The following is a 26377-nucleotide window of genomic DNA, read 5'->3' as shown; positions in this document are numbered from 1 at the left end:
TCATTGTTTTATTTAGATGTTTTTTACCTTTTCCAAAGTTTTGTGACAATCCTTGATTCTCATAGCTTTGAGCTAGCTCTAATAATCAGTTTTTAAGCTGTAAAATATATTTATATTTTATGTTATTATATGATTAATTATATATTTTATGAAAATGTGTTCTAAATATTTATTTATATGGTTATACTATATTACATTTATAACTTATTTAAACATATATCATATTTACCATATAAATATATATTTTATATTAAACCATAAAATATATCTCCATGTGGAGATATGTAACATACTTCAGCATGTCAGTCATAAACTTAGTTATAATAGCTCTAAATTTTTTCAATGAAAGCTTTTAAAAATCTTACGATTTTATAAGTAATATCTATCAAGGGTTTTCCTTCAAATACTTTTCTAACTAGAATTAATGAATATTTAAAAGAGTAACCAAAATGCAAACATAGGAGAGATTTACATTTATAACTTAGTGCTAAGCTTGAAATTAATATCTTCATGGAATTAACCTAACTGCCATAAAAATAATTCCTTAGAGTAAAAAACATTTTCAGTTTATCTAATTTCATGCTGGTTATTTAGGATTATTTTTGATTTTTCATTTGATAGCTGTTGTGACAATCTCTTTGTATTTTTCTTTTCTTTCAGGTCGTTTTATCTTAGTGAAACTGGCAATTGAACTTTGCTCTAGTTGATGGGCAAAATTTCTTCTAGACTATCCATCATCCCAATTTCATCCTAGTTGAAAATTTTCAAATGCCATAAGAAATCTTTATAGATTTGCACTTAGCTTTTGGACGGACATTTCTACAATGGAGAGAACTGTGTTATAGCCCTGGTCCAAGGACATCACCATCTAATGCCCATTGACTACCGTGTGGGTGTGGAAGGTTCCAAAGAGAAGGAGCTGTCAGCAAGTGTGCAGGCCCCCTGGAGCATGGAATCAGGCAAGCTTTAAAAAGCACAGCTTTGGAGACACTCCATGAGTCTGCACGGCTTTCACGTGAACTAGCACTTAAGACCTTGTGTAACAAAATGGACACTGGGGACACAGCTCTAGGACAAAAAGCTACCTCAAGGTCTGGAGAAACTGATAAAGCATCAGGTAGATGGAGACAGGAGCAATCGGCTATTATTAAGATGAGCACTTTTGGCAGTCAAGAAGGACAGCGGCAACCACAACTAGATCCTGAGCAACTGGGAAACCCAGCGTCAGCACAACTGTTCGGTTCTGGGAAACTGGCCTCCCCTGGCGAAGTGGTGCAGCAAGTCACCGAGAAGCAATATCCACCGCACCGTCCGAGTCCTTATTCATGCCAACACTCACTCTCTTTCCCGCAGCACTCATTGCCACAGGGGGTCCTGCACAGCAACAAGCCACATCAGAGCCTCGAAGGCCCTCCGTGGCTTTTCCCTGGCCCTTTGCCATCTGTTGCCTCTGAGGACTTATTTCCTTTTCCTATTCATGGCCACGGTGGTGGTTATCCTAGAAAAAAAATTTCAAGTCTGAACCCTGCTTATAGCCAATACTCCCAGAAAAGTATCGAGCAGGCAGAAGATGCTCACAAGAAAGAGCACAAACCCAAAAAGCCCGGCAAGTACATTTGTCCTTACTGCAGCAGGGCGTGTGCCAAACCCAGCGTACTGAAAAAACACATCAGGTCCCATACCGGGGAGCGGCCATATCCATGTATACCTTGTGGTTTCTCTTTCAAGACAAAGAGCAATTTGTACAAGCACAGGAAGTCACATGCCCATGCAATTAAGGCAGGATTAGTACCTTTCACAGAGTCAGCTGTATCTAAATTGGACCTGGAGGCTGGTTTTATTGATGTAGAAGCAGAAATACATTCAGATGGTGAACAGAGTACAGACACAGATGAGGAGAGTTCTTTATTTGCTGAGGCTTCTGACAAAATGAGTCCTGGCCCACCCATCCCGTTGGATATTGCCAGCCGAGGTGGCTATCATGGGTCGTTGGAAGAATCTCTGGGAGGTCCAATGAAGGTGCCCATTTTGATTATCCCCAAAAGTGGAATTCCTCTGCCCAACGAAAGCTCTCAGTATATCGGCTCTGATATGCTACCAAATCCGTCTCTAAATACTAAGGCTGATGACTCTCACACAGTCAAACAGAAACTTGCACTAAGACTGTCAGAGAAAAAGGGACAAGATTCTGAGCCATCTCTCAACCTTCTGAGCCCGCACAGTAAAGGAAGCACTGATTCTGGTTACTTTTCTCGCTCAGAAAGTGCAGAGCAGCAAATAAGCCCTCCCAACACAAACGCAAAGTCTTATGAAGAAATCATCTTTGGAAAATACTGTCGGCTTAGTCCGAGAAATGCACTCAGTGTTACAACCACGAGCCAGGAGCGTGCCGCCATGGGCAGGAAGGGCATAGTGGAATCGTTACCTCATGTAAACACCAGGTTAGATGTCAAGATGTTTGAAGATCCCGTTTCCCAGCTGATCCCAAGCAAAGGAGAGGTGGACCTCAGTCAGACAAACATGCTGAAGTCCACGAAATTCAACAGTGAGTCCAGACAACCCCAGATTATTCCATCCTCTATCAGGAATGAAGGAAAACTTTATCCAGCAAATTTCCAAGGCAGCAGCCCCATCCTCTTAGAAGCTCCTGTAGACTCTTCACCCCTTATTAGAAGCAACTCCATGCCAACTTCTTCAGCAACTAATTTAAGTCTTCCTCCTTCTCTGAGAGGAAGTCACTCATTTGATGAAAGGATGACAGGTTCTGATGATGTGTTCTACCCAGGGACGGTGGGTATACCCCCTCAGCGCATGTTGAGAAGACAAGCGGCTTTCGAGCTGCCTTCGGTACAGGAGGGGCACATGGAGGTCGAGCACCATGGCAGGATGTCCAAAGGTATCAGCAGTTCTTCCTTGAAGGAAAAGAAACTGGCTCCTGGGGATAGGGTTGGGTACGACTACGATGTCTGTCGGAAACCCTATAAGAAGTGGGAAGACTCTGAAATGCCAAAGCAAAGCTACAGGGACATTTCCAGCTTAAGTTCTTTAAAACACGGTGGAGAATATTTTATGGATCCCGTGGTGCCATTGCAGGGAGTGCCAAGCATGTTTGGAACTACATGCGAGAACAGAAAACGCCGGAAAGAGAAGAGTGTAGGAGATGAAGAGGACACACCCATGATTTGCAGCAGCATTGTAAGCACTCCCATGGGCATGATGACTTCAGACTATGACCCCAAATTGCAGATGCAGGAAGGAGTAAGGAGTGGATTTGTCATGGCTGGACACGAGAACCCTCCCCATAGTCACTCTGAACGCTTCGACCCGTGTCGACCCCAGCTGCAGTCTGGAAGTCCATCTCTTGGGTCAGAGGAGTCCCCTTCGGCCACTGATTCAGACAAGATGTCAGACCTAGCGGGCAGGAAACCTCCTGGAAATGTGATTTCTGTGATTCAGCACACAAACTCGCTGAGCCGACCCAATTCATTTGAAAGGTCTGAGTCAGCCGAGCTCGTGGCTTGCACACAGGAAAAAGCCCCTTCCCCTTCAGAGACCTGTGACAGTGAGATTTCAGAAGCCCCAGTGAGTCCGGAGTGGGCTCCACCCGGGGATGGTGGAGAAAGTGGGGGCAAACCATCCCCAGCTCAGCAGGTGCAGCAGCAGTCCTGCCACGCACAGCCCAGGTTGGTTCGCCAGCACAACATTCAGGTTCCTGAGATTCGAGTGACCGAGGAGCCTGATAAACCCGAGAAGGAGAAGGAAGCCCAGACTAAAGAGCCAGAGAAGCCTGTGGAGGAATTTCAGTGGCCCCAGAGAAGCGAGACCCTTTCCCAGCTCCCCGCTGAGAAGTTGCCGCCCAAAAAGAAGCGTCTGCGACTTGCAGATATGGAGCACTCCTCAGGGGAGTCCAGCTTTGAATCCACAGGCACGGGCCTCTCTCGCAGCCCCAGCCAAGAAAGCAACTTGTCCCACAGCTCCAGTTTCTCAATGTCTTTTGAAAGAGAAGAAACCAGTAAGCTTACCGCACCTCCTAAGCCGGATGAGTTTGGGAAGCATTCGGAGTTTTTGACTGTCCCTGCTGGTTCATACTCATTGTCTGTCCCGGGCCATCACCACCAAAAAGAGATGCGGCGCTGCTCGTCAGAGCAGATGCCTTGCCCTCACCCCACGGAAGTCCCAGAAATTCGGAGCAAATCATTTGATTATGGGAATCTATCCCATGCTCCCGTGGCGGGAGCGGTGGCCTCAACATTGTCACCGTCCCGGGAGAGGAAGAAATGCTTCCTGGTACGGCAGGCTTCCTTCAGTGGCTCCCCAGAAATTGCCCAGGGTGAGGCCGGCGTGGATCAGAGTGTCAAGCAAGAGCAGCTGGAGCACCTGCATGCTGGCCTCAGGTCCGGGTGGCACCATGGCCCGTCCACTGTGCTGCCTGCTCTTCAGGCCGAGGACCCAGGGAAGCAAGTGATGGGGCCTTGTGCCCCTCTGGGCTCAGGGCCACTCCACCTGGCCCAGCAACAGATCATGCACATGGACAGTCAGGAATCTTTGAGAAATCCCTTGATGCAACCAACATCCTATATGACAGGCAAACACTTATCTGAACAGCCACATTTATTTCCACATCAAGAGACTATTCCATTTTCTCCGATCCAGAATGCCTTGTTTCAGTTTCAGTATCCTACAGTCTGTATGGTTCATTTACCAGCTCAGCAGCCTCCCTGGTGGCAGGCCCATTTCCCACATCCCTTTGCCCAACACCCTCAGAAGAGCTATGGCAAGCCTTCTTTTCCGGCAGAAATTCATTCTAGCTATCCCTTAGAGCACGTGGCAGAGCACACTGCAAAGAAATCTGCTGACTACGCACACACAAAAGAGCAGACTTACCCGTCTTATTCAGGAACGTCAGGGCTACACTCAAAGAACCTTCTTCCAAAGTTTCCATCAGACCAGAGTAGTAAGTCAGCTGAAACTCCCGCCGCGCAGGTTCTTCAAGAAGATTTTGGCTCAGCAAACGCTGGGCCCTTACAGTCCTTACCGGGAACAGTGGTTCCTGTTCGGATCCAGACTCACGTACCGTCCTATGGAAGTGTCATGTACACAAGCATTTCTCAGATACTTGGGCAGAACAGCCCTGCAATTGTCATATGCAAGGTCGACGAGAATATGACCCAAAGGACTCTGGTAACCAACGCAGCCATGCAGGGCATAGGATTTAACATTGCCCAGGTGCTGGGGCAGCATGCAGGCTTGGAAAAATACCCCATTTGGAAAGTACCTCAGACCTTGCCCCTTGGTTTAGAATCTTCCATCCCCTTGTGTTTACCTTCCACCTCCGACAGCGCTGCCACCCTTGGAGGTAGCAAGCGGATGCTTTCCCCAGCCAGCAGCCTGGAACTCTTCATGGAAACCAAGCAGCAGAAAAGGGTCAAAGAAGAAAAGATGTATGGGCAAATTGTGGAGGAGCTTAGTGCTGTGGAACTGACAAATTCAGACATCAAAAAGGATCTCTCCCGCCCTCCGAAACCCCAGTTGGTTCGACAAGGCTGTGCTTCTGAGCCAAAGGATGGCTTGCAGTCAGGGTCATCTTCCTTCTCCTCTCTGTCGCCCTCCTCATCTCAAGACCATCCTTCTGCCAGTGCGCCCTCAAGGGAGCCCTTCCCGCCCAGCAGAGAGATGCTTTCCAGTTCCAGGGCACCCCGTCCGGGGCAGACGTCCAGTGGGCTTTCTGAAAGCAGAGAGTCCTCAGATGAATTGGATATCGATGAGACAGCATCAGACATGAGCTTGAGCCCACAGAGTTCGTCGTTGCCAACAGGAGACAGTCAGCCGGAAGAGGAAGGGAAGAGCCGGAAGCTGCCTGTCGGCATGCTGGTGCACGTGGCCTCGAGCCCGAGTGGGAACGTGGCAAACTCAACTCTTCTTTTCACGGACATGGCAGATTTCCAGCAGATTCTTCAGTTCCCCAGTCTGCGGACAACAACTACTGTGAGTTGGTGCTTCTTGAATTATACAAAACCCAATTATGTGCAACAGGCCACCTTCAAATCCTCGGTTTATGCTTCATGGTGCATTAGTTCCTGTAACCCCAACCCATCCGGACTGAACACCAAGACCACTCTGGCTCTTCTGAGGTCCAAGCAAAAAATCACGGCAGAAATTTATACCCTGGCTGCTATGCACAGGCCTGGAACCGGCAAGCTTACGTCGTCAAGTGCGTGGAAACAGTTCGCTCAGGTAACAACTCTTGTTTTAGAAAGCACTCTGTAGTGTGGATTTGATTGCTGAGCAGACTACATAGTGAAGGATATAAGGGCCAAAAAATGCAAGGAAAAGATTAAGGTCAGAATTGGGGCAGTCCTTGGCAACACTGGCCTTACACCGGGGAGGAGAAGAGTGGGATGAGAGAAGCCACTCACTGCACTTAGTTGTGAGGGTCTCAGGGAAGGTCTCAAGGACTGGAAGTATCTCCTTCACCCAGGTGCCATGAAATGCTGCCACTCTGACTGATCCCTATGGGTTCTTCTCCGTTCTGACCTGTGTGAGTGGCCTAGCCGATCTACTTGTCTTTGAATGTGAGGAATTCAGGGAATTGTGAAATGGGACCATAGAACAGGGAGTAGATGCTGAAAGGGAAGATCAGGAGGGAGGCCTGAAGGGTGTCAGAACTGAACTTAGCAAACACTTTTTACCAAAACTTATTATATATCTCTTTTAAAGCTTATTTTTCCAAGTTATTGTTCCTACATGAATAATCAATGCCTTACATGTAAAATTATTAAAAATATTAGTAAGGGGCACTTTGGAATTTTGCCAAATTAACAATGAAGCAAATGGAGGATTTAAAAATATTTTTTCACTTATGTTAGTTACCATTTTTTCTTCAATAATTTTTGAGACTACTTCCTTAATTAATATAGATTGTTTTCATTGCTACTTCAAAACATAGAACATGTTTTTAAAGTCCTTATTAGTATTGTGCAGAGTAAGTGCTAAGTATGTGTATGCAGATATATTTTTAAACAAAATATTGAATTTATTCAGTGGATACTGTCATTCTCTGAGTCTATCTCTAGTGTTCTTTATTTTATGTAACCAGCCTCTGGCCTGTTAGGATGGAATTTAGGCTCATTTTCAGAGATTTTGGAAAAGGGGAATGTAGGAGCTACTGTGTCTTAGAGAAAGCATGCAAAATGATTCTCTCTTATTGTCCTACAGATGAAACCTGATGCATCCTTTTTATTTGGCAGCAAGCTAGAAAGGAAACTGGTGGGAAATATCTTAAAGGAAAGAGGGAAAGGAGATATTCATGGAGATAAAGATATTGGATCCAAACAAACTGAGCCAATCCGAATTAAAATCTTTGAAGGAGGGTAAGGAAACATAAGTGCAAATGTAAAATGTTCGGTTATAGGTCAGAGTAAATTGTCTAGAATGTCTCCATGGAAAACACACTGTCTACTCTGGTTGGGAGCTTAAAGTGAATTCTTTTTCTATTCACATTTCTGAAGTCTGGCAGGTAATAGACAATGATGTGTTCATGCCCTTGTTTAGGGGGCTTGCTTTTAATGAAAATGTCCCTGATATGTATGGTTCAAGCCTCTGCCTTACATTTTCACACTTCTAATTTATTACAAAATCTACTAAATTGTTAGACTCTTGATGTCATCTACGTTCATTCATTCTTTGATATTTTTATGGGCATTTGTGTTATTAATGGACATATATTTAGCCTATGATTATATAGATGAAATCATGCATGCTTGCATATAATTCTAGGAACGAGTTAATTTGTTTGTTTGCTTTTATTATTATCCAAACTGTAGACTTTAATGAGATTTCATCAGTTCCGTCAACATCCTTTTTCTATTCCAAGATCCATGTCAGGTACCACATTGCATTTAACTGTCATGTTGTCCAGTCTCCTGTGGTCTATGATAGTTTCTCTGTATTTAGGAATTTCTTTTTAAATGTTAAGTTCCTAGTATAGAAATTCAAGTAATAAGGTTCAATGACTTTGTTATCTGTATGGTTAAGAAAAATTACACATATGTGTAATGTCTAGTTTTAGATTTTGATAGAAATGTATCTTCAATCCAGTCACATGGAAAAAAAGCCCAGAGTTAATATTTTTAAAATTTAAAAATTTTAAAGTACACTAACCACATTTTGGGGATTATGATGTAATTAGCCTTCTCTCTACAGCAGATCTGTAATTTCCATATTTTCGTGAGCATGAATTTATTTCAATTACATTTGGAGGACACAAAAATGTTATTTGTTTGCCTATCAAATGTTGAATATTAGTGAGATGAAATATCAGTTTCTCACCTAGTGTTACCAGTTTGGAGAGAGATTATTCTAGTTGGTTCTCCCTTAGGTTTTGACACCTTCAGATGGCTAGTATTTTTATTACTAAAACTGCAGTTGTATATAGTTTTGAAGCTTTTTTACATCCCCCACCTTTTAACACAAATGAGAGAAATATAAATTTTTCTCATTCCTGAGAGACAGAGAGGTCCATGTGACCGCACACTCAGCAGTTTTCTTCCCAGCCGTGTGCTAGCACCAATAGATCAGCGAGACTTTCACAGTTACTGAATGCTTTGGGGAGCCCTCTCCACTAAAGGAGGACACAAGTGAAAGAGCATATGTGAACATTTTATTGCTGTGTTTTGATGATCTAAAAGGACTGTGCACATACTTCGTTTCTTCCTCCTTTCATTGCCCCATGTTGTGGGCTAGGTCACAGTCCTTTCTTAATCTATGGCCCAGTTTCTGCCTGGTGGTGACCAGGTATTCTTTCTAAACAATATGTTACCACCTCTTATTTTGGCAATTGCAAAGTGATAACTTAAAAAACTGACCAATTTTTTAAGTGTATGTGTTCCTTATATTATCTGATTGATTGGTTTAATAATTTTGACATATCTTCAAATTATTTTTTTCAAAATCTATTAATTCTCCTATCAGGTAGATTCATGGCTCTGCAGAACTGTTGTATGGTAAATATCTTATTTATACAGATTTTTCTAATATATAGTTATAGTTTATACAGAATTTTACTGTATTTTCATTCTAGAAGCAAGTTAATCAGCTATGATGTTGAAAATAAAATTATATTATTTGATGAGAAAATGCATTTCCTATCACTATGATGATGGACTATAGTAAGCTTAAAGTATCTTTCCCTGAAGAAAATTAGCTTTCTATAAAATTATTAGTTTTATTCTATATCCTTTTAGCAATTTTATATAGTTAGGGTCAGAGAATAGTAAAATTGAAATGTTTAAGTTTCATGTTTGCATGTTTAAGTTCTCTTCTACTTTATTGCAAAAGACAATGAAATAAAAGATAAAGTTCAAAATAATTATGAAGAACAAGTTGAAGGTGAAATTCCTTGTAAAAGAGGAAAAATTTAAAGAAGCCAAAGCCATGCAAAATTAATTATTCAATTTTGACTCTACTGAACTCTACCTGGATTGGTACTGACCAAAAAGGTAGATATTGTTAAGATTAAATTAAATCCATAGCAGATTTGGTATGTAAATATGTGGATGGATTTTCTCTTCAAAAACTCCTTCAGTGGATGGACGATTAAAGTTAAATTTGGTTTTACTCTTGTTGGTTCGTTGATTAGCTAGAACAAAATAGGGAGGTTTGCAGTGCTCTTATAATATTAAAAAAAACTGTGAATCTAGCACCTTTAAGTAAATCCACAGTGAATTAGGCCATTTTGCATGTCAGTTTACCTTTGGAAGTTATAAAAATAACTGCCTAAAAGAAATATCTTTCCAAGAATGACATTAGACCCATAATTCTAGCTTACCCGCAATTTAAAAGATAATGATGTTCATTGAATTATTCAGTAGAATGCTACTGTACTCTATGATAGATCATATTTTATTGCATTCTAAACAAAATGGAATGGTTGAGTACTGGGCGGTTTCTTTCCTTGATTATCAAAGGAAATACCCAAGACTTTGTTCATCTAATTTGATTTGATTAAACTAGATGACCTCAGATATCCTTTCAAACATCTCTATGAAATCCTTCTGGAAACAAATGCAAATTTGATTAAAAATAGAATCTCTAGTTTCCATTATATAACAGTACCTTCAAGAAGCCAGTTGAAATTTAGACTCCACATTAGTGTACAGATTCATGGTCTTTGGAAAGAACAGATCAAATCTGTAGATAACAGTTGGTGAGCTGAGCTCAGCCTGTGTAAACTCGAAATTTCTGAGGCACTCTCATGCCAGGATTGTAAAAATAGACCAGAAACTTGCAATGAAGAATTCTATTATCAGTTACACTTCTTTTAGAGAGTTGTACATGCACATCTTGGATGATGTAATGCACATCTTAGATGAGACATGATGAATATGTTGGTATGCTTTTAGGATGTCCCTTGACTGGAGGCTATACTAGACTCCAATCCAAAGGTCTACAACTCATTTGAAGCCCATTTGAACATCTACTCCCTAAGTCTGTAAATTTACACTTAATAGTAGAGCCAATTCCATTTTGAATTCTGTGTAGAATTATACTTTGTTTACAGTGCTAAGTCTATTATCTAGTTCTTTCAGCCATTTACTGCATAAATTTCACAGTTTTCAGAGAAGTTGAATAATTGTTTGTAAAAGACCCTCATAAAAATTTGCCATGCAAATAATTAGCTTTTGGTTTGATATATAACATGCTATAAGAATATCTGAAAACACACTGGCGTCCCCCCTTTTTAAACAGTTATAAATCAAATGAAGATTATGTATATGTCAGAGGACGGGGACGTGGCAAGTACATTTGTGAAGAATGTGGGATTCGCTGTAAGAAGCCAAGCATGCTCAAGAAACACATTCGCACCCATACTGATGTTCGGCCTTATGTATGCAAGTTGTGTAACTTCGCCTTCAAAACGAAAGGTACAAGCCTGATTTTGGGGGAGGGAAAAATACTTTTCTTATGGCTACTTAGGATTCTGAATGCTGTTTTATAATTAACCTTTGTCAACAATAAGATGGGTTTGTTTGTGAAAATATGGCTCCATGAAATGTATTTTCTCCCTAATGTAAGTGATCAAAGGTAAGTGAGATGGTGACACTCCTCTTATGACTTAATTAAGAGCCAGAGACTTAGGGTCGGGCCAGTTGTCTCCAAAGGAAGTGGCTAAGAATTGCCTGGATAGCTATTACTTCATGTTGGAAATGTTATGTGGTCTAAATAGCTTTTGCACCAGAGTTGAAATACTGCACATACAGTCGTATTAGAAAAGCAAGACAGAGGCTGGGAAGAAAACATGTGCCATGGTCAGTTTCAAGATCATAAATAATGTAGAGATCCACAGATTCCCAGGTGGGCCCCTCCATCCACAGTCGCATTAATTATGCACAGAAATCTGATAGCTTATGATCCGTGTATTTATCAGCACAGAGACAATTTCTTACTCTCAGGTCACAACTGTTAATCTCATAAAACTAGGACTTGCTTTGAAATGGAAAAAAAAAATCTGTTTTTAACAGGTAGATTTATATAAAAATATTTTATTCTAGAAAGTTGCTTTACTTATATTTCTATCTTTTTATAAAATCATGAAAATGTTCATAAGTCTGGTGTTCTCAGAATACAAATGATTGTGAATTAGAGGTTGACTTTTGTAGAAATGTGTTTTACATTAGATCTAACGGATACTACAGGCACTTCCTCGCCAACTTCACATCATTTCCAATGTTTTAAGTTTAAATTTGCATGCTAATTAATCTGCTCTAATCCCATCAAGAAAAATAAATACCAAATGAAATAATCTTTGGTAGAGAAATGTATACCTGTTTTCTTTTATAGCCCTAAATCCTAAATTGTTATATTGGTTCCAAAAGCAAAAATGTGTAGCCTCTCAACATATGTGTTTCTTCTTCATTAAAAAGCTATCTGTAGTACAAGTATGCCTCATTTGAAGTTAAAAAAGAAAGCAAGTGTGTTAATTTGCATTTCAAAAGAAATAAACATAAGGTCCTTTAAATGCCAGCCCTCTTAGCACAATTAAGCCTTTTATATAGAACTTTACTGAGAGATTCCCTAGGAGATGAGAAAATAAAAACTTTGATTTGAGGACATACTGGAAATTCACTAGCCATTACAAATGATACATATCTTCACTTGGCATATGAGTTTGCTGCTGGTATAGTTATGTGTAAAATTGAAGAAATGACACATTTCTAGATATTTTAAAAGATCAAATTAAGTCAGGCTCTGAACCATCATCCTGGAATTTTAGCAGGACATAATTTATTTTTGGTCATTACTAGAGTTTTCTTGTCACCCTTTGGGAATGTGCAAATGTCTCAGAATCTTAAAATGAACAAAACATCCTGGGAAACCCTGCCAGTTTTCACCTCTGGCTGAAATGCCTGTTGTCCAAACTCACGTCATCGTCTGAACACAAATCTAGCATCCTTGAAGGACCAATCTCTTCTGCCCTAATACATTACTTTAGAAGCTCATACCTTCAACCACCCAAAGCTAGGGTGGAATTATTTCAGATCCCTGTTTCTACCTACAAACCTATTCTGAAGATAGGACCCCAAAGCCTGACTATCCTTGGGATGGGTGGAGGGAAAAATATAGGAGAAGAAGCACATTTTAAAACCTGAATAAATTATCTTGACACACTTAGCATCCACAACTATACACATATACAGTGTATTTGTACCCTGGCAGAAGCAAATGATTTCCATTAATTTATGAATAAATGTAATTAATTTACAGATTTAAGAATTCTTGATAAGTCTATAAAATTTTGAGCTCTTTAAAAAACTATAGAAATAATTTTTTGATAAATAAGAGTAATGGTGGCTTGGAAATATTTTTGCTTGGAATTATCAAAATAGTATGTAAAATTCACATGTATGTAAGCAGTAAGAAAATAATAAAGCAATGTAAGTAAAATAATAAACAGCAGTGTCCCAATTTAGAATTGTGGTCCATCTATTACATTAATAGTAAGCTAAACTCTTCTACAAGAGGAGCAAACTGTTTCAGAAAGGCTGAGTTTCCACCAAGATTTCAGGGAGTCTTTTCTTAAAGCATTTGTTGGTACATTGCTAAAGCATTATCAAAGGGCATGGATAATATTATGACTATTTTCATTGAAGTGGATGTAAAGGCTCCTTACAACTGAGTTAGTTTCTGAATCTCTTTTGATAACTTATATGGCATACAATTTTGTATATGTATGCATTTTTTTTCTTCTATAGATCTTGAGTCAAGGGTGATTGGATCAATGTTTTCAAAAAATTTCTCACATTCCATACAGCAATTATATAAATCTACATATATGTATGTGTACATATAATTATATATATATCATCATCATCATAACCTTTGACATGAAACCTTTCTTTTTTCTTAGAATAATAGGAGTCTCAAGATAAATAAAAAGGGAATATTGCTGCTCCAGAATTTTAGAAACTGCCATCATAAAGTTTGCTAACATATGTCAGACAGATGCTAAATACTGGGATTATGCTCCCTATAGGTAGTTAGCTAAGTATTTGCATGGATCTTTGAATGCCCTGACAAGGTTGGTCCTCACACTACATTTGTATATTTTTTCTTCTGACCAGTGAGGTCCTTGGAGGTTAATCTATTAATATATCTGATCAATGCCAGAAGGCCTGGGGTCCAGTGGTTGTGTTGAGAACCGTTGTTTCAGATCAGCTTGTGTTGCCCTGTGTACGTTGAGTCCTAGGAGGCTGGTCCATTTGGATAGATATGAGATTCCGTCTCAGGCAGGAAAACCTGGGGTCCCCTGTCTTGCTTGGAACCTACTCATGGAAAGATGTAACCCTGGACTTCCACAGGTCTTCTACAGTAAAGAAAACCTGAGATTGGGCCAAAGCTCTCAGGGATTAATATCTTCAGAAACCAAATTGTTCTTCTTAAGGGTGAAGCAAGGGATAGTGGGTATAAACAAATCTATGTTATGCCATGAATGTAATGAAATTAGTTCATTTCACATTGAATTTTAGAGCAATCATCACATTTTGGTAACCAATTAATTTCTCTCACTCTCTCTCTCTCTTTTTTTCTTTGGCTTTATTTTCTAGGAAATCTAACGAAGCATATGAAATCTAAAGCACACATGAAAAAATGCCTGGAATTGGGAGTCTCAATGACATCAGTTGATGACACAGAAACTGAAGAAGCAGGTATCTCACAATCTAGTTGACTGACCTTTTCACTATGCATGCTGGAGCTTTGTGTGGCCGAGGTGGTAAAATAAGTTTAGATATTTTTAAAAACTGATCACATTTCATTTTATTAAATACTAAATATAGAAAATAAATCTGATACATTGGATTGCTTGAAACCTGCTGAGAAGAAATAAATGCATTTCACTTCTGACTCTGGGGAATAAAAGGCCTTACTATGAAAATATTTCTGTATAGAGCCAGGAAGGGAATATAATTGTACTTGCTTTGTGATAGTGATTTAAATTTTATGAAGCTTTTGGGAAAATCTGAAAAGCATTTGAATGCTTTATTATTCCTATTAATAGTAAACCTAGTAGAACAAAATTCATCGTTAGCCTCAGTAGAGAACCCGGGGGTTGGCCAAACCTCCTGAGATATACCACTTACATAAGTTTATACCTAAACCTGTAGATACAGGTGGTTGCTTTTCTTTTTCCTCTAGTATTACCATTATCATTATCCATATGAGCAGGTGATGTCTGAGATACAAGGTCCTACTCTGGCATCCTTATCGTAAGTTAGGGATGAAACCAAATAGATACATAAAAAGATTGGAACCAGTGCAGGGTCACACAGGTAAGTGCCTTGTGACAGCTATAGAAGTTCAGAGGCATACCTGCCTCTGGGGCCTGGAAAATAGGGGGAAGCTTTTAGAAAGAGACGAGGCCTAAATAAGCTCCTAACCTTGACATTTGGATCTTGATCTCCATTAACTTCATTCAATTGTTTCAGAAAATATGGAAGATTTGCACAAAGCGGCTGAGAAGCATAGCATGTCCAGCATTTCAACTGATCACCAGTTCTCAGATGCGGAGGAATCGGATGGTGAGGATGGGGATGACAATGATGATGATGATGAAGATGATGATGACTTTGATGACCAGGGAGATCTAACACCAAAAACAAGATCAAGAAGCACGAGTCCTCAGCCTCCTAGATTCTCCTCCTTGCCTGTCAATGTTGGTGCCGTACCCCATGGGGTTCCTTCAGATAGTTCCCTGGGACATTCTTCGTTGATCAGCTATTTGGTTACATTACCAAGTATTCAGGTGACTCAGCTTATGACACCCAGTGACTCATGTGAAGATACCCAGATGACAGAATACCAGAGGCTATTCCAGAGCAAAAGTACAGACTCAGAACCAGACAAAGACAGGTTGGACATACCTAGTTGTATGGATGAGGAGTGCATGCTGCCTTCAGAGCCCAGCTCCTCGCCGAGGGACTTCTCACCCTCCAGCCGCCACTCCTCCCCGGGATACGATTCTTCACCCTGTCGAGATAATTCGCCAAAGAGGTATCTGATACCCAAAGGAGATTTATCTCCCAGAAGACATTTATCACCTAGGAGAGATCTGTCACCCATGAGACATCTTTCACCGAGAAAGGAAGCTGCATTGAGAAGAGAGATGTCCCAAAGAGATGTTTCACCAAGAAGGCATCTGTCCCCAAGGAGGCCAGTGTCTCCAGGGAAAGACATCACGGCAAGAAGAGACCTCTCTCCCCGAAGAGAGAGGAGATACATGACCACCATAAGAGCACCATCTCCCAGAAGGGCTTTATACCATAACCCACCATTGTCCATGGGGCAGTATTTGCAAACAGAGCCAATTGTATTGGGGCCTCCTGTAAGTATTATTTGCTTTCTTTTTCTAATATATAAGTTGAAGCACATTGGAGCCTCTTGATAACACACTAGTGTGGAATTTATTATAACACTGGCAGGGGTGAATTTGGTTATTGACAATAGCAGGAGGCCATTTTTATCACATGCTATTGTCAGTAACATGGCTGTGGCATTACCCCAAGCATAGTATTGCGTCAGAGCAGTACTGCATTTACAGCTGGGAACAGGTGAGGCCTTTCTGAAAGTTTTCTAAGCTTAATTAATTATAGACATGAGCTGAAACCTTTATGTGAGTATAAAAGCTGAAGCCTTTGGAATGGCATGACTGCATAGACAGACACTCACAGGGACCCTTAGGTGTCAGTTATATAACTCTTTACCAGGTAAGGATTCTGCTTCAGCTGTAAGCCTTGACTTTCAAAACCTTTTAATTTTTAATACACTCATTACCTTGCCCACCATGAGTGAACATGTGAAACTGTGAGGGGATGGGGAGATGAGAGAATGACACACACTTTGACGTTTATAATTCACAGGCATGAACATATCTGTTTTTCTTGCCATGACCACGACCAGGTGCATGACCATCACCAGGTGTACTTGCTGAGTGAAAGCCTGGGCCCAAGGAAAACAGGAAGTCAGGAGATCTAAGGGAGAATGTACAGAGGAGACTTCTATGACAACCTTCACTGTAAATTAAGATAACAGCAGTAGCAATCCTGGGTTACGTTTAAGCAGCAGGTTTAATGCAAATCCATAGAAAAGCACCTGTCCTGCCTCATTCCATGGCACAGTGTACCCTCATGTCTCTTTCAGTTTGTGTAGGATTTTAAAAAATAAATAAAGCAGGCACTTAGCATAGACAGAGGAATGACACCTTTGGAGTTTGTTTCTTTAAATGTGTTTTGATTTCCTGGTCTCCACTCTTTGTCATACTCTGTTTGCTCTGAATCTGTTGTCATGTGTAATGGCACTATCCCTCCCAGCCAAAGGAAGCACTGCAGACTCCCAGCTCTGTCTTATCAGATGCGAAAAGACGAGTTGGGCAACAGATCTGGTGCATGGGATGTAGACTTGTCTATGGATGTGTATATATATGCACATACACTTAACGTAATCCATGCTTGAAGTCATTATTCATTTTGACATAACAAGATTGTTCTTACTGAGATTTAAGTAGGATGAGGGTTTGTCCACCACATTACCATAAGGCCCAAATTATTATACAAAACCATAGGATTGCAAATGGAGTAAAAACCAAAGTAGAGAAAACTTATTGGGAATTTCCTTGGAGGGTAAAGAAGAGGTGAGTGGGAGGAGAGAGGACATGTGGAAATGCCTGGCGGGGTTTGGAGTAGTGGAAGTGGCTATGTGGTAGAAATTCTGCATGAACACTTACTTTTGTGGGTTAAAATCATTTCATTTCTGATCAGTGAAGGTCTGAATTTGGAACTTTTATTAGTAACACAAGTAAGATTTTATTGGGTTTAGAAAATGTTGAGTGCATTGTAGTTTTAGAGGACAATTGATCACTCCCTGTGTCAGCCTTTTGTAGCTTATGAGTTCCTGGGTGATTATAGGGTTAATGATTACACCATTTCACCCACACTTTCAGGATAAGTCATGTTTCCAGCTTGAATAAATTGTAGCCCAGAGCAGGGCAAAGCATGGCAGAGAGTAGCAGAAATTAATGCATAATTTATAGTTCCTGAGCCAGTCTCACAATCTAAATAGAACTGGATGAATCCTTAATGGTGTAGAGCGTACCTTGAGTTGTAGAACTGAAATGCCCTTGAAATGAATTTGAACTTTTTTTTTTTTTTTTTGTCTCTCCTGGACTACTACCATACTGGCCAGGTTTTATATCTATCTTAAATTCTCAAAAAATAAAAAAATAAACAGAGTTCCTTTTAAATAACAGTCCATTTAAAAGAATGAATCACAGTAATTAAAATCTGATAATCTCATTCAAACCTGATAATCTGACAATCTGAGTCACTGTAGGAACAGTACAAAAAATAAATTCTCCATTTTCAGGACAGGGACCACAAAATATGGAATTCTGGCCCCAAATCTTAAGTATCCTTAATTCATTAATTGCCAAGGAGATACTTAAGTAGAAATAATAATATAAACAGAAGAATAGACAGAGTCATCTTTGGTTCCCAACTATGTAGTTGAATATAAGTTAACTTTCTGAAATATTTAACGTTAAGTACTTCTGTTGAGGATAGTTTCCTTACATAAACTGCACTGATGAAAGATTTAAGTGGCTTTGATTTGTGATTTGATGAAGAAGCTGGTCTTCTGCATTGAACATCATTTGAGTGGGAATTTATTCCCTTAGACTAACATCTTTCACATTAGAGGAACCAGTTTGTGGGTCCTCACCACATTGTCATCTGTTCTGTGGAAAACTTTTTTAAAAAGCCAATTTCCAGGCTTGTCACTCCAATTATACTCATCAACACTTAAGAAAAATATTAAAAATCTGTCCAGCATATAAACAGATGGTAATCTTTTGATTTCCTTTTGAATTAAAATATGTATTATTAGTGCTTATTAGTGGGGTTTTTTTTTTGCTTGATAAACTTTTGCTGATAATTATTCATTATTTTCTTTTCATTCTCTCTTATGAAAAAAAAAAAAGAGCTACAATGTGTCTCTGTACCTAGCAGAAAACACACCTAATGCTTTATCACCTTGCTGTTTAAACAACAAAAGTAACTTTTCACAGGCTGACACCTTCCTTCAGGGATTATAAAAGACAACATTGGAAAAATGAAAAATTGATAAGAGGATTAGGCACTGAATCCTACCTAAGTAGTGAAGTTGTGCGTGAGTGAATGAATGAATGAGATGGCTTGAGCTAAGGACGAGGAGTGGCAGGATCTGAATTCTGTGCTCTCTCTGTTTCCCCGTGCAGAATTTAAGAAGAGGATTACCTCAGGTTCCTTACTTCAGTCTCTATGGAGACCAAGAAGGTGCTTATGAACATCAAGGCTCCAGCCTTTTCCCTGAGGGTCCTAATGACTATGTCTTCAGTCATCTTCCACTCCACTCCCAGCAGCAAGTGCGAGCTCCCATCCCCATGGTGCCGGTTGGTGGGATCCAGATGGTCCACTCCATGCCGCCAGCCCTTTCTGGTTTACACCCTCCACCCTCATTGCCTCTGCCCATGGAGGGCTCCGAGGAGAAGATGGGCGCTCCGGGGAGGTCCTTCCCCAAGGACCCCCACGCGCTTTCCAAGCAGCATGAGAAGCGAGCTCCTCACACGTTGCAGTCCGGTCCACCCAGCGCCCCCTCCTCCCCTCGGCTCCTGATGAAGCAGAGCACTTCCGAGGACAGCCTCAATGCGACAGAGCGGGAGCAGGAGGAAAACATACAGACCTGTACAAAAGCCATCGCCTCTCTGCGGATCGCCACCGAAGAGGCAGCCCTGCTCGGGGCGGACCAGAAACCCTCGGGAAGCGCACGTGTTAGCATGAGACACTTTAGTGGGCCTGAGCCAGGGCAGCCCTGTCCCTCAGCCACCCACCCTGACTTGCATGATGGCGAAAAGGACAATTTTGGTACATCACAGACTCCATTAGCTCACTCCACGTTTTACAGCAAGAGTTGTGTGGATGACAAGCAGGCAGACTTTCACAGCAGCAAGGAATTAGCGTCAAGCACAGAGGAAGGCAATGAACCTTCATCAGAAAAGAGTCAACTACATTGATCTAAGATGCATGGAGACTTTCATTTCCACATTTTCCCTTTTTTTTTTGTTTCTGTTTTTCTAGAAATAGAGGTAATCAAGTTTATAGCATGCCTGTCCTAAGTTATAGTAGTTGCTATTATATATACTTTTGTTATATCAAAAGAATTAGGTAAATTAACAAGTCATCATGAGCCTGACCAAAACAAAATTTGAAATTAACCTATTGGGTCTGGTACTTTTAAAATTGTACAGATGTTTGTGCCTTTTCTTTACTTTGCTTATATTCTTATAAGCATTTTTTAGCAGTAATTTGTACATATTTTAGAATTTGTGTATCTGCTTTGTAATAAATGTAATTTCTTTCCTTTTTTGGACACTTGGATCTAAATGATGTAAAGCAAAACAGCATCAATATATATGTGAGGTTGCACTAAAACATATTTTTATATGATTAAAACTGAACAGCTTTTATGTACAGCTCTGATTCTGTAATACTAATATTTATTTACTTTGTTTCATAAATTGTACATTTTTTCTTAATGTTGTGGATTGCTTTTCTATGTGAAGCATGGAATTTACTGTTGCGTACCTAGAACAAAAATGTACGTTGTAAACAAGATATTTAAACTAGAGTATCTTATTCTGCACTTATGCATTAGTTAAGAAAAAAAAAGATAAAGGATGTATCAGTCAGTTCTTAACTCTTGTATATTTTTTTGTCTCTTGTTTGCTGGATTGACTATAACTTAAGTGCTGATTGTGATTTTAAACTGATAGTACCGTAAAGCATTAAAGTAAACAATGTGCTATTGTGAGTTTTTTCAAAGCTTTATAAATCAGTTATAAATAATATTAAAAGTATTTGGTCTTATGTGAACATGTTGATCTATATACGCATCTAAAAATATGGGAAAACATTCCGCCCCATGTAAATATGTACAAGTGCATCACTGGTACAATTTTATGTAACTCAGTTGGACACTAGGTTGCCACAGACCTATGCTAGGGTGTCTTTAAAAATTAAAGTGACAAAGCACATGGGACTGTGTAGAGCTTGGTTATCGGCTGGCCCGGTGGCTTGGCAGGCAGTGCTGTGCGCTGCCATGGAGAAGAGCTGGGCTTATAAGTCTCCTTGGTTCTTGCTGCACAGGATGGTGACTGGAACTAAGGCTACACAGAGGGGTCGCACTTGGACTCTGAAGGTTGGGTGTGGAAGCGGGGAAGGGGGACGGAGACCTGCTCCCCAGCTCTTCCTGTCAGCCAATCCACGTGGTAACAGGGTTAACATCAGCATTAGGGGAAGTCACCTTACCCTTTCGAATAGGGGAAGAGTGTCACACTCCTGGCTATCTCAGGGGGAATGGGGAAAAGAATCTTTCAAGGGCAAAGAACTCGTGGCAGGATGATGTCTGTTGTATATAACATTCAGAATGGCTTTTGGTTAGTGTTGAAGGTGGAAAGCCTTTGTAGGTCCAGAAGAGAGGGAGTACAACATGTGCACATGCACGTACGTGTGTGTGTGCGCACACACACAATCTGGGTTCTCTTTGTGCTATATAGTGGATTATAATTCTGTGAAACCAAGTTTGTATACTGAATTACATTAAGGAGTGTTCTTTAAAAAGAGAAATAAATATACAATTACGTGCTTGAGGTGTCTAGTTCTTATGTGTTGTTTTACATTTTAATTTCCCAGCTTTGTTTTTAAAGAAACTGTGGTGCTACTGACATACCATTTGTACTTTTAATTGCTAGTTTCTGCCTGTCCTGAGGTATGCCGGGGGTATGAATGCTTTGGACAAGTAAAAAGACAGTCGTTGCTTCTATAGGACATCTGACTAGAACAGAAAGTGGTCACCAAGGTGTGGACCTTAGATACGGACTCATCCAAACCTGAGCATGGTCCTGGGCAGCATCCACTGTGTCTGAACAGAGTCACAAATAAAGCAAATTGTTATTTTCCTTTCTGCCTCTCTCTCAGTGTGCATACGTTCTGATATTCCACTTGGGAAACCTCTTTATTTTTGCGGAGATGACCAAAGTTGAAAACCAACTGAAATACCATGAGACATCCACAAATCACACTTTTTTATTATAAAGAGTAGAACCCTTTTAATAATACAAGCAGAAGTTCATTAAATGTCAAAATCGATCGGTATTCCCACTATAAAAATCTCAAATTGGTGGATTTACAATTTATCTTATTTTATAAGCCAGACTGCCTTTTTTAAAGGATGTTTTACACAGGTGAATTAAAGGTCAACACAGACAGCCTAGTATCTGTCTCTTACCAAGAAGAATCTTTGAAACATTTGGATTATGTAGGGTGATTTGTGGGTCTTATTTCTCGTTGTGTGTGTGTGTGTGTGTGTGTTTCCAAGCCAAATCAAATCACTCTGTTTTCTCTTCTAATTCATCACTTGTGTATTCACTCATTCATTCATAAAACAGGTTTTGAGTCTAGCTATGAACCGAGTATAACGGGCATTTAGAATGAAGAAGAGAATATTCTTGCCATCAAGGAACTCAAATAAATAGATATATATGTGAGTAACTGTGTATAAGCTGATGTTAGAGCTAGAATAATGGTATATTTGGTGTGATCTGTGATCCCAAAGGAGAGATCAGTGTTCCTGCTGAGAATGGGGAGAAAGAAGCTTCATCACCAAAGTAGCCTTGGAACTGATCCTTGAAACAATATATTGACTAATTCATTCAACATAATTATTCATCAACTACATTGGGGCACTCTTCTGTGTGCTAGGTGTACAGTACGAAAAAAAAACTACATAAAGTCCTTGCCTTCACAGTGTTTATATTCTGGTGGAGAAAGCTTATAAAAAGGAAGTGGGAAAGTGCATGTTAGCTGATCAGGGATGCGTAAAGCAGTCAATGTGTAAAAAGCAAGATGTACGGGCTCCCTTGGGTATATGGCAGGGTGGTGCATGGCTAAGCTAGAAAAGCATATTAAAGTTTGATTTCCTAATCCAGTCTACAGATCTGGCTTTAAGCAGTGGAGAGCCAGGGAAGAACTGAAGCAAGAAAGTGGCCTTGCCATTGTTGTTGCTGTTATTCTAATTATTATACTTCGGGGAAAATCCAATGTGGCAGCAGGGGAAAGATTTGAGGGAGAGAGAATGGAGGCAGAGAGACCAGTTAGGAGAATTATGAAGTGATGTCAGTCCATGGAAATAAAAGCAACAACAATCCAAATAGACATTGGGGACCTGAAGAAATAAGGGACAGTTTTGTTTAATGAAGAGGAATTGATAATAGTTAGAGGGATTTGGTATTGGAGATGAAGAACACGGGGGAGTGAAAGATGATGAGGTTTTAACCTGGGCAATGGAACGACGATGGTAATGCCATTAGCCAACAAAAGAGACTGGATTTGTACAAGATTCAGGTAAAGAAATGAGCTCCCCTTAGCAATACAGAATGAGTTCAAGCTCAAACAAGAACGGGCTGAACTGGAGATTGGTTTATCAGTCCTTGTCACTTAGTCAGAGCTGAGAGTACTAAATTGGATGAACTCCCTCAGGGTGTATGAAGGGGTAGGCAGGAAGTTTGAGAATTTCCAATGATGGACAAGGAACGTGGGAGCCAGCAGAGATGTACTCCAGATGACAACACATCCCGTATGCTGAGCCCTAATGATACATAATTTGGGGATATTTTTGAAAACTGGATTTTCTTAAGTTCTCTGAGATAATTTCTAGAAAGCAAAACCTTAAGAACATCATTTTTTGAGGAAAAAAAAAAACCAGCACTACTTGTGGAATTATCTGTGGTATTTCCTCAGTAGTGTAATGGCATCTTTATTATTAAATAATGAATTAGAAATTATTCAATGAATCTGTCATGTACAAATGTCTTTTCCAAAGCCTATGGTCAAGAGAAGTTAGGTGAAGTTTTCAAGGAGAAATAGGTGGTTCACTGTGGAACCGAGGCTAAAACTGAGATCTCCTACTTCCATCCAGGTTTAACTTAAAGAACAGTTTCTGATTATTTATGCTCCTCTCATTGAGATCAGAAGCACAATCACAACAATTTACAGTGGAAGTTGCTAGAATTGCATGAGCTCAGAATAATACAATTAACAAAAATCCCATTTCTACTCTGGATAATTAAGGTTATTATTAGTTTAGAATATGTTACTAGGCCGGGCGCGGTGGCTCACGCCTGTAATCCTAGCTCTGGGAGGCCGAGGCGGGTGGATCGCTCGAGGTCAGGAGTTCGAGACCAGCCTGAGCAAGAGTGAGACCCCGTCTCTACTAAAAATAGAAAGAAATTATCTGGCCAACTAAAAATATATATACAAAAAAATTAGCCGGGCATGGTGGCTCATGCCTGTAGTCCCAGCTACTCGGGAGGCTGAGGCAGTAGGATCGCTTAAGCCCAGGAGTTTGAGGTTGCTGTGAGCTAGGCTGATGCCACGGCACTCACTCTAGCCCGGGTAACAAAGTGAGACTCTGTCTCAAAAAAAAAAAAAAAAAAAAAAAAAAAAAAGAATATGTTACTAAATATGGCTGTTTTCCCAGGAGCTGTTTGGCATCATATAGAGCACAATAAGTTCCCATTAATTTCCAAACATAGAGAAACATATACCTACCCAGACTCTATATACAGTAATAAACCAGGCTTGGCCATGCAGTAGTACTGAAGAGTAGGAAAAAAATGGCAGAAATTTTTCTATTTGGCATTAAAAAGTGCCTAAAGATTAACAAGGAAAAGGTGCCAACCCTTGCTTTTCTAGAAAACTCTATGGATCATTTTATGTTTACATACCCATTGCTTAGCAACAAGTAGGGTCACCTCCAGAAATACATGTTGGTAATCAAAATGAATCAAAGCAACAGATTTCCTCTCTGTTCACTGAGTATCTAAATTATATTTCAGATTTGGCAATGTTTGATACTTCAAGTAGGTTCCAAGCTTTGTTATCTTGTTGAAATACAAGTTTAATAAATATGGTTTGATGTCAATAAAATTTCATTTAAGCAAAATGAGAATAGAGTGATTAAGGATGATACATTTTATTAATTCATTAAACAATTATGTTCATAAATGAAATATTCTAAAATGAAACTTTTCTATCATAAAATGGTATCAGTGATGACGTCATACCTCCCAAGGCAAAATGAAAAGGTCAAGCAGTTTTGTAAATAATTAAGAGAGAAAAATTTTAAAAGGTCCAGTGGGACTTCGTCAATGGGAACAAAGTTTGGGATAAATAAGTGTGTTGCCTATTTGTGTTTATCAACAGCATGGCAGTGGGGGCTAAGGCTCTACTCTGAGCACTTGATCTTCCAATAAAAGCTGATGGGAATCTGTATCCTCATAGTTATTGCCCATTTACAACAAAGTTCCCAGCTCTGCGAAGGGCAAGGGCCATGGGAATCATTGTCTTGAGCACCTCTCTTAGGGAGAATCTGTCTTGAGTTCCATGTACAATTATAAGACACCAGTGCACAATTCTAGGAATATTCTTTGTCATGACTTGAGGGTAGGCAATAGCATTAGACTTTGCAGACTCAAAATTGCTGTCCTTGAGTCAGTGTTTTATTGTTGTACCATGTAGGAAAAACTACAAATACACACATGGTACATGGATCCAGGGACCCAGCCCCTTTTATGGGGCCAGCATCCCTACACAAAATCATTTTTAGCTAATTATAGTGCTGTGTGCTAGCCCTGTTTTAAGTGCTTTCAACTATTCACTCATTTAATAGTCACAAAACTGAGAGAACTAATTTGCTTAAGTTGTCCCAGCTAGTCAGTAGAAGAGGCAGTTAGGCTCTAAAGCAGCACAGTCCAAAAGAGCTTTCTGCAATGATAAAAATGTTCTATGTATGCAATTTTCAATATAACAGCCTCTAGCTACGTGCAGCTATTGAGCACTTGAAATACAGTGAGTGCAACTGAGAAAGTACACTTGTTATTGTATTTAATTTAAATTTCAGTAGCCACATGTGGCTAGTAGCTCCTGAATTGGACAGCCACATCTGGAGGCTGCATTCTTTCCTGGTACATGCTTCACCATGTATCTGTGCAGGTATTTATTCATTTGACAAGCAGTGAGCTCCCATCACATGCCAGCTCTGTTCTTGGTGCTGGGGTATACCAATGGACAACAACAATGACAATAGAACAAAACAAAACAAAAACAAAAAATCTGCTGCTGTAGACTTTGTGTTCAGTGCTTACCACCAAATATCCAGTTGAGGATTCTGGTGATGCGATCCTACCGATTGTTCCTCTTTCAGTTGAGTTTTGGACCTTGCTACTCACTCAAGCAGTAACCGCCCGAGCATGCTTTTAGGAAGAGGTAGACAAGGTCTTGACAGGCAGCTCCTCCTCCTTCTGCTGGAAGTCTCTGCTAAAAGCTAGGATGGTGAATACACCCTCTTCTCAGCACTGATGTGGTTTCTCCCCGCTCTGCCTTAGTCTAAAGCCAGACACTCCCCTGCGGGCCCGTGGGGAGAGAGATGGCATTGGGCTCCCAGAGGCGCTCACTCAGCCCACTGCCTCGCACAGGAAGTGGGAGTCTGTGGAGACAGCTGTCTGCCCCTGGTCCTGGAAGTCCCGTCTCGCTTTTCTGCTGTCCATGTATAAGTAAGTAATTGGAAAGCAAAAGAAAAGAGTCAACTTAGAAGTTTTGTCTTGAAGTCACCGTATAGCTCTGCCATTTCTTCTCCCACAGTAAGGAAGGAGGCAGAGGAAGGGAAGAAATGAGGCGGGGGGAGTCCTTCCTCCCTCTGAGCTGCTGTGCTGACTCTTAAGTGAGGAGCCTGGAGG

The 26377-nt window shown here is 40.3% G+C and overlaps 1 protein-coding gene across 2 annotated transcripts in view; it reads left to right on the top strand.

The window, feature by feature from the left end:
* The window catches only part of HIVEP2 (HIVEP zinc finger 2), a 76873-nt gene extending 55332 nt beyond the window's left edge, over window positions 1-21541 (top strand). For both annotated transcript variants that reach the window (XM_045544477.1, XM_045544478.1), the window contains 6 exons: window positions 661-6234; window positions 7216-7370; window positions 10747-10922; window positions 14103-14204; window positions 14982-15877; window positions 18803-21541. In XM_045544477.1, the coding sequence (XP_045400433.1) occupies window positions 1048-6234; window positions 7216-7370; window positions 10747-10922; window positions 14103-14204; window positions 14982-15877; window positions 18803-19597 (7311 nt within the window). In that variant the 5' untranslated portion in view covers window positions 661-1047 and the 3' untranslated portion in view covers window positions 19598-21541. The remainder of the gene's footprint in view (window positions 1-660; window positions 6235-7215; window positions 7371-10746; window positions 10923-14102; window positions 14205-14981; window positions 15878-18802) is intronic.
* Window positions 21542-26377: the final 4836 nt, after the last annotated feature.

This window comes from Lemur catta, chromosome 2, assembly GCF_020740605.2.
Source record: "Lemur catta isolate mLemCat1 chromosome 2, mLemCat1.pri, whole genome shotgun sequence".
NCBI classification, from domain to species: Eukaryota; Metazoa; Chordata; class Mammalia; order Primates; family Lemuridae; genus Lemur; species Lemur catta.
Note: the sequence above shows the minus strand (reverse complement) of the source record. Positions and strands in the feature narration are given on the sequence as shown.